The 9567-nt window shown below is 39.0% G+C and overlaps 1 protein-coding gene across 1 annotated transcript in view; it reads right to left on the reverse strand.

Annotated features, from left to right (window-relative positions):
• Positions 1–193: 193 nt before the first annotated feature.
• tcaim (T cell activation inhibitor, mitochondrial) overlaps positions 194–9567 on the reverse strand; it is a 12727-nt gene continuing 3353 nt past the window's right edge. The window contains exons 2-10 of the mRNA XM_007544535.2: positions 7000–7132; positions 4798–4948; positions 4472–4727; positions 4170–4292; positions 3244–3341; positions 2402–2493; positions 2095–2318; positions 1329–1460; positions 194–697 (exon numbers count right to left, since the gene is read on the reverse strand). Of these exons, the coding sequence (XP_007544597.1) occupies positions 649–697; positions 1329–1460; positions 2095–2318; positions 2402–2493; positions 3244–3341; positions 4170–4292; positions 4472–4727; positions 4798–4948; positions 7000–7132 (1258 nt within the window). The 3' untranslated portion in view covers positions 194–648. The remainder of the gene's footprint in view (positions 698–1328; positions 1461–2094; positions 2319–2401; positions 2494–3243; positions 3342–4169; positions 4293–4471; positions 4728–4797; positions 4949–6999; positions 7133–9567) is intronic.

Here is a 9567-nt window from a genome sequence, read left to right on the forward strand (position 1 = left end):
CAACATTGAGTTGCCATCGCTTGCTATCTGGGTTGAGACCATAATTGTGTCATTAATATTTTCCTTTACACGTTGGAACACATTGGACTAGTTATGAATGTCATTAAGTGTTATTCACTGTCAAAAGCTTTAACAACACACACATTAATATTAATTCTTCCCTCAACTAAAGTGAAACAAGTAGGACTATTAATAAGGACATCAGTAAGTTTTATTACATTTTCAAATGCTTTAATAACAGAGTCATTAATATTAACTCTTACCTTAAGCACAGTACCCTTGCTAATCAAGACAAACCATCTTAAGAAAACTGTAAGAGTGTTAACATTGTGTTAGATTACTTAGCAGCATGTCATTCTATAAAAAATGCTCCTTCTTAATGCTCATCCACACGGGGGATTTCTTATTGGGCTAGTTATACAGACAGACAACCAAGGCTGGTCAGCTAGTGTCAGCTAGTGTTAGCTAACCTCAAGTTTACAACTATAAGCTGCAGGTAGATTGCAGCAGCCATGTAAATAAAGTAGGTTACTACAATATTTTAACTGAATATCAAGCTATAGAAAGAATCTGTTTCACCAAGAATACTTAGCATTCAAGACATGTGCAACTTGCCTCCTGATGGTCTTGCCATGCTGCTGTCCTAACTCAGCGAGTCCCCTTCTTCAGCTTCCTCTTCCTCGTCTTCCTAGTAAGACTACCAATCACAGAGGACAAGGAATGTAGCTAATCTCATAAGTAGTGATAGAAGACTAGCTGGATCCACCCACCAACGGCCAAAAACATTAACCGTCAGCAAGCAGAAGCAGGAACCAGCAAGTGAGCAGAGAAATTCTTCGCGCTTGAACGCAGAGACCATGCACATGTGCGCTCCGATATCTTGCGCATCTATATTCCACTTGCTGAGCAACTCTACACGTGTGTGGATCCCTATATATTCTTACACTGGGTCTCAATTTCCTTTGAGTGAGGTCTCATTTACTCTCGACTTTTGGCATGATGATGACAACATACAAGTCACTACAAGCAGTGAAGCGGTCCACCTCCTCCTCCTTTTTACACGAGTGGTATGTACCAACCACACAGCCCCTTTGCTGCTGGCTTGTCTAAAACTTGATTCTTGTTTAATGTCAATTTGTTATAACAAAGACGTTTGAAACTGCCACCCTAAACACACACACATCAGACAATGGTTCCATGTGGACATCGCTGTCCTCACAGCACTTAAAAGGTTAAATGATGTTCAAATGAAGAACAAATTTGGGCACACTCATCATCTTAGAGAAGTAGCTATGAGGGAGGCATCATTAGATGCTTCCCAGTCTTACTGATGTCTTTGCAGGGTGCGACTTCTGGCCTCAGGGGCATGGCTCTGGAGGAACAGCTGGAGCTTGAGAGGGTCACAGTTGATGGGGATAATGAAGTGCCCCGTCTCATGGAGACTAGGTGTAGAGCGATCACTGTCAAAAACAGAAACCAGAAAGCTTTTTCAAACATAAATGCTTCATGCAAAGCTCGGTACTTTTTTTTTTGTTTTACCAGAAATTAGGGAACCCAATCCAGGTAGGTTTCCTATATTAAATGTGATCAGTTTATGATAAATTTTGTTTATAATGTTCCAACATGCATCTCCCTAAAGATAGTAATTTGAACTCAAGGTGCAACTGTCCAAGATGAGCATATACCTGATTATCAGTACCAGTTGGTGTTTGGAAAAAAGAAAGTTGGACTTGACTTAGTACAACTTTTCAGACCAGAGTGATAGAAGATCACAGCTCCACTGAGGAAGTCAGGTTAGTTTTCTGTCCTGCTATCCTAACAGTCATTAGTACTTTTCATTCAGTTTTGCAGATTAACTGGAATTTTTCTTGTTATTGTTTTCAATGTGATTTATTTGTAACATGTTTTTCTTCCATATAACAGATTTGTGTCTAAGCAGTGATTTGTCAGTATCTGCTGTAAAGCCTCTTAGTTGCTGTGAAGCTTCTCTCCTGTGTTTCTATGACATCATACAACTAGTTGAGGTCAACTTCACTTTCATCAAGTTGAGCTTGACTTTTCAAGTCTGAAGTCATGGAACCCCATAGTACATACTTGTCCAGCACCATGGTAAGGCCATGCAGGCTCCTGGGATGCAGGTGCAGGCGTCGGGACATCAGGCTCTTGTGGAAAGCATTTAGCGTGCTGTAGTGCTCAGCGATAGGCTGGACTGGTCCGAGGTGGATTACTTGGGATCCACCCAGGAGGCAACTGATTCTTTCCTTCAACCAGTCTGTTTGCTGCTGGAGACTCCGATAGCTGGGCAGCTGCTGGAATAACTGAAAGCAAATGCAGGGAAGTGTTAAAGAAAATTAAGTTGAAGAAGGAAAATATTACAGCAGAATAACTCCAGCTGTATTACTTTGGTCCACTGATGGTGAACATCCATGGTTCCCAGCATGACGTCTCCAGAAGCATTCATGCCCGACTGGTCAGCGAACACAACAGTATGGCCTGGTGGGGAGGTGGGACAACATTTAAGTGATCCTAGCCATACCACACAACAGCTTTATTTTCTAATTTATTTCATTGTTCTGCTCAATACTAGCGTTGGACATCAATCACTACAATCTGCTCCCATTTTTAAAAACACCAATATGGCCATAATGGGAATTATCATGTTTGAGGGATTTCAAAAGGGAGAATTTCATGGATGCATAATGTGGAAATACTGCAGTTCTTGATAAAGTTAGTTGAACATTTGTTACCCTATTTGCAGAAATAGACTGTTCTGTCAGAAACAACCACAGACAAGAGGTGGGTCTTAGCAATGTCAATCATGCCTGTGTAACTGCTGCTCACAATTTCCCCCTTGCTTCTGCTACGCTGCAGCTGGTTCACCTCAATGGAGCCAGCAATGAATGCTAAAGCTAGTTAGCATGCCCCACCAGTAACAGAGGATAAATGGTTTCCCTGGAACAGTAAGTTGTTTCTACACCATTAGCACACTTAGCAAGCACATTTAGCAACATGTACATTAGCATGATTGATAATTGGAAGCCCCCTCCTATCTCTGACTGGTTGTTTTTGACCAAGAGCAGTGCATTTCTTCAGAAGGCAATAATAGGAGCTTGATTTTTTTCTTAGATTACTGTCATGACATGATGATAGTTTTAGGAAATCTGTAAAAATAATTTTTTAATAAAAGTTGCATACTGCGGCCTCAGCATTTATTTATAAATGACGACCCCATTGAAACATTACCTTGCAGATTGATCAGGTCCTCTGGGTTCTGGTGAGACAGTCGGGTCAGACTCTGAAGCTGAGAGCACTTATGAGCCACTCCCCAGCTGCGCTGCCACCTAAACACACCAATAATAGGGTTAGGGCTAGTGTACAGCTTTTTGCTAGTCCATCTTCACCCTTATGTGAAAGTGACACACCCACCCCTCAAGCAGGGTGTTGTAATGTCAGAAATCATGTCATTCTGAAGTATAAAAAAAATCCATCTTTTATGTTACCTATGCAACTCACAGTAATTTTAAAGCATAAATGTCAATAGTCTAGTCGCATATGGCAACTGCTAGCCTACCTGCTGGTCTACAGGTTAGATTTTATGAATAGTGCTTTTGTTTGAACTAAATAACCAGCCTTATTGACTACTCTTAGTACTCATTTTTGCAGTGACATTCTGTAGATGTTGCCCCATAACAATCCACAATAACTCAATTGAGTTAGCAAAGTGTCGGCCTACGTCTCCTCCCAAAATAAAAAGAACGCTTACATGAAACAAAATTGCACTTCGATAACCAGCTGAAAGCACCATACATGGACTGTGCTGTTTAGGAACCAGGTTATTCAGCTTGTCTAATGTTTTTTATGTTTCTCATGATATATATTTTTTGTTTGTTTTGTTTTGTTTTACATTGAATTGTATTGGGTAAATGTAACAATAAACATTTAAAATAGCTGAAAATGACTGATTGTCTTTACTTCACAAAAATAGTGGAACTGTAATAGTGATTTATGTACTTTTTCAGGCTTCTGCAGACTTATAATTTCTGACATTATTTTTCAACACTGATTGGCAGATGGCTGGACTATATAGTTTTACTGAAAATGTCCAGTTATTACTGGACATTTTCAGTAAAACTATATAGTCAGCGTTAGAGGATGCAAAAGAAGCATACTTGATATCTGCCAAAAGAAACTTTTCACACAGTTCCTTCTTCAATCTGCTCAGCTCTTCTCTCCTTGGAAGACTAGCATTGTGTTTCTTTGTTGCCTCAGGTTCACTGTTTCTCAACCAACCACTGCCAAAAATATCAAAAACAAGAAAACAGGTTTTCAAAAAACATTAATACAGCTGAAAGGGCTATAGTTATATTTTCCTACAAAAACAGGACCTCGGAAGGTACTGAAATATTTTTCTTATAAAAATATGTCTGACAGACTATACTGATATACTGGATATAGACTCAGGGTTACTAACTGGAGTGTAGGTTCCATTCTCTTGGTCTGCTGCAGCTCCTGTTCAGGATCTCTGAACCCAGTGAAGATGTAGTAGCTTTTATCCCATTTTATGGGTCTATGAAAAGATTCTCCTCCGTCAGGCCCACTTTTACATGTCCCAAAGCTTTTTTCATGTCTCTCCATGTGCTCCACAGGCAAACTGCAGGATGTCAGCACATTCATCACGGTACTCAAAATATCATTTGTGTGTAGAATGAAACTCACAGACCGGAAACCTGTAAAAGTTTTAAATAAATTAAAATGTAGTATTTTCAGTGTCTACAGTAAAATGAATGTGAACAGTACCTGAAGAGACAATGTCTGGCTGCTTCTCAGTGCTCTCCTTAGTGTCCCTGATATAAAAGGTGAGCTTTATTGGCTGAACCAACTTTAAGCCAGGCTTCTGCAAATTTTCCATGTAGCCATTTAATTGCTTCAAAGAATTTTCATTCACTTCCTGGACAAAAAAAAAGCAGTTAAACAACTTTAGTTGCAGCAAATATGATTTGCTATAGACAGTGTACATCCCTACAAGAAACTGTAGACATTCAGGCTTAACCATTCAGACTTTGTTGCAGAACTGAGGTGCCAATAAGTGCGCACACACACATACACATACACACACACACACACACAGGGGCGCCGCCAGGAATCTTGAGCCCCCTGACAAAACATTTGTTTGGGGCCCCCCGCGCAGCTGCTGTTATAATTTTTTTAATCTATTTGACCTATAAAAAGCATCACAATTTTAAAGGCTGCCTTGCTTTCTTTGGTTCAATACTGACAACTAGCACAATATTTACTGCTCATGAATTTAACATCCAACAGTCCACATCCAGTAAGCAAGTAGGTTGCTTAAATTTTTTCTATTAGTTTTATATACTGAAATGTCTCTCCCCATGAGCAACAGTCATAGGCAACATGCAAACTACACATAAAGTAATCCAGACTTCTCAAAAAATGCGATGTAGTTGCATTTTATTCATGCTGCAGTACATAACTTTAATAAAAAATATGTTTTCTCCATATTTGTTAAAGCTGTCACCATGTCGTAGCAGTTTGTTATGAGACAGATAATCTGGGAAAACAAGAAACAACTTATCATTACAAGAAATCGTTTATCTACCATCATTAGTAGCTATGCTAACTAAACTGAGCACTCACAATTTGAATCTGCACAGCTCTGTGCTATGCTAGCTGCAGCACAGTACAAATCAAGGGGGAGGAAGGATGAGCAGCACCACATGAGAGGGTGATTGACAGCACTAAAACTCTCCTGCCACTGACTGGTTGTTTCTAGCCACTGGGAGAAGGCAGAGTAAATAGATTTTTCACAGATTACCTCTCATACCATACTGTCACAACATAATGACAGTTTTAACAAATATGTGAAAAAAATATTTATAAAAAAGTTACTGCAGCTTTAATTTCACTTAGGAGAGGATGGGTCAGGAGGGACGGTGGTTAGAGCTGCTGACTGACTGACTCATCTGTTGTTAAGTGGTAAAAGGTACAAGGGACAAGTTAAATAAATTAATATGTTGATCATTTTTTTCCTTAATTCATTAAATGCTAGTGAAATGGAGGCAAACAGTAGTCTGTAGCTAAGCTAACTATGCTAAATGTTTGATAATCTCACACAGTCTACCCACCTCTCTATGTTAGAGGCGGGTAGAAAAACTGGGTTATGAATTAACACTCTTGCCTTTTTCTCTCTCCATTTTGTTTCTGAAAACCTGATTTTATAACTTTTCTTAGCAGCATAGTAACTGCCACAGTCGCTCGTGGCAGTTGTATACAGCTGCAGCTTTTACTGACTGCAGCTGAACAGCATCACCGTCAAGTGCTCCAAGCAGGGACAAACCATTTCATTCAGATCCAGGGGGGTTCAGGGCAAATATGGACGTGTGTTTTTTGATCTGGGAGTGGGAACATTAAACTTTTACTGCTAAAAATAATATTTGAAAATACAATATGATTAATTTTGTATTTGACAGGACCCCATTTTTTTTTAATTTTATGTCTATGAACAAAATATAAATAATTAAATTGTGGAGGGCCCCCTGCTGGTCAGGGCCCCTAGAGTCGTCACCACTTTTCACCCCTTTACGCGCCCCTGCACACACACATGCAGTCCCATGGGATGTTTACATAATGAAAGTTGCAAACCGATCAATGGACGGGGGTTTGTTATGGCAAATTTATAACAGAACTATGATATGAAAGGTGCAACTGAAATAACAAGAATGAGTGCAAGTCCTAACTTTAAGTGCTTAGTGGCAAGATTTTACAAATAGATTATGTTTATCTTGAATGTTGTGGTGAGACAATCTCTGCTGTTAATGTATAGCTTGAATAAGCAATAAACAAGATGATAAAACAAGTTAATATTTGATCTGTTATCAAGTTAATGTCCAATCTGTTTAGGATTGGGACTTCTAAATTAATATATTTACAAATCAACAAATTATTCATCTTTTTAAGTATGGTAATTTGAAGATAACTTGCCCGTTCTCTGGGGAATTGACCAAAGAAGTCTGGATGAACAGCAAAATAAAATGGTCTGAGAGCGTTGACAGCCTCTGCAGCTGACAGAGCTCTCTGTTGGACTAGAAAAGTCATCACCTGCTGCCTCTGTGACCTGAAACAAGACAAGACATAGATATTCATTTCAAGGGTCCTGCTTAGTCTGCCTCCTTATACAGAAATAAAATATGGCTGATTTTGTGTGTACAGTCATCCGACTGCACACACGATGTAGAGACTCATAGTTCAGACTGTAATAGCAACCCTGAACAGGAGCATCTAGTTTACATACTTTAGATCAACATAAGATTATTTTTCTTCCTTTGCTCTTTTTCTTCTTCTTTCCTTTGGTTTGTTATTTTGTTTGTATTTCCTTTTAATTCATGAAAAGCACTTTAAATTGCCTTGTTGCTGAAAATGTGCTGTATAAATAAAATGACCTTACCTGACCTACCTAATAGATGAGCTGTTTTTCTGCTTGAATGCTTACTTTAAATCAGGAACCCTATTCCCATGTTTTTCAATTATTAGATGACTTCCTGCTCCAAAGCACTGGAATCAGATGGCTTCATTTCCACCTCACCGTCTCTTTAGGTTTTGCAGAGGCCCAATAATGAGCCATTCATTTGTTTCAGGTGTGTTGAAGCAGTTTTAAAAGGTTTCAGAAATATGGCTCTTCAGGTTCCTCTGCTGTAGAACTTGACAGTAAGCGGAAAGGTAAATAATTCATTTGACTCAAGTGTGTTTCAACCTTTTAAAAGTTGGAGGACATAGGGGCATACAGAATGAGTCGTTGTTTTTTCCCAGAGGCAGGGACGGAGCAGCAGGCTTTCACTGCCAGGCCCTGGACCAGTTGAGTCCCCCTATTCAGAGCAGGCTGAGCGGGCTCCTGTGGTGCTGCTTAGACCGGACCCCTCAATCCGACCAATGTCCTGTACCAGACTTACACCCTACTACAAAGCCTCAAGTCTAAGGAAAACTCAAAGCACAGTGAATCTTCTTTTTTCATTACAGAAATGATTTGACACAATATGGACTTGGTGAATTCTTATTTGACAAAAGATTTATGATTTCAAAATGTTGGCAAACTGAAATGTAGGGATTTATAAGGCTTACTGGTTGGCACATTCCATTAAGATAATGATTTCAACAACTTTTCTTCCAACCAGACACAGGCAATCAGAGAAGGCTTCAGGCCATCCAAACAGATACATATGAAATCTTAGCCTAAAATAAAAAGTGGGGTGAGCTAAGAAGCTATTGAACACCATCTACAACTGAGATTGCAATGGCGCAATCTCAGCATCTACAACAACAGAGTTGTTGCATTTGCATATTGTGGTTTGGCATCATCTGTAAAGGAGAGACTTACAAAGATCAAATCCAGAAGGTGTGTGGCTTAGATACAATCATCAAGCAGGACATGCTTGATACACACATATCTTCTTTACATTCTTTATTAAATTAAATGTTATTGATATTGTTTGGTTTTGTAAACAACTGTTTTAGGTTTTAGCAGCATGATTGTCACGACACTTGCAAAGGAGATCTTTGATCTCAAAATTTTTTATCCTGGTTAAATAACGTCTAAAGGAGAAGACCACATTAAATGTAAGTTTTAGTCCATTCTAGAATCTAGAATATAAAATAAATATAGAAATTAATGTTGACCAAAGATTTAGGGCATAATATGGGAATTGTTTCAAAGGACCTTAATTTACAGGTGGGTCCAAAGCAAATTGGACCCACCTGTCCAATTTATGTACAAAGCTCAGTGATGCATGTGGGGAGCGAAGGCTGGTCGTACGGCCTGACCACACAGATTAACCACTTTAGCTCAAATTACTAAAGAAATCAAATCTGGAGTATTTAACTGTTATAAAACTTTTTTTTTTCTTTTTTTTTTTAATTTGTTCAAACTGTTACCATGTTGTGACAGTGTAGTATGACAGATTAAAAAAAAATGAGCTCATCCACCTCCTCCCTGTGCTACCAGAAATGCCCCCCTTGATCAAAAACCACCAATCAGAACCAGGAGGAGTAATTTAGCTTTGTCAATCACATTCACATACTACCTGCTCTGTCTGTTAATGGCAAAGAAACAACTTACCATTACTGGAAAACTGTCATCGGTGCTCATGCTAATTAGCTTTAGCATTCATGACAGGTTCCATTGTGGTGAACCAGCTGTAGCATAGCAGCGAGCAAGAGGGAAATTGTGGGCAGCAGATACACAGGTATGATTGACAGCGCTAAGACCAAATTCCTGTCTCTGATTGGTTGTTTCTGACAGAGTAGTCTATTTCTGCAAATGACAGCAGGACCATAGGGAGATGATTATCTGTCTCATGCTATCCTGTCACAAAATAATGAAAATTTTGACAAATATGTAAAAAAGAAACATTTTTTTAATTTTTTTTTTAATTTGTTCAAACTGTTACCATGTTGTGACAGTGTAGTATGACAGATTAAAAAAAAATGAGCTCATCCACCTCCTCCCTGTGCTACCAGACATCCCCCCTTTGATAAACCACCAATCAGAACCAGGAG

Source organism: Poecilia formosa, unplaced genomic scaffold (genome assembly GCF_000485575.1).
Source record: "Poecilia formosa unplaced genomic scaffold, Poecilia_formosa-5.1.2 Scaffold1265, whole genome shotgun sequence".
In the NCBI taxonomy this organism is placed as follows: Eukaryota; Metazoa; Chordata; class Actinopteri; order Cyprinodontiformes; family Poeciliidae; genus Poecilia; species Poecilia formosa.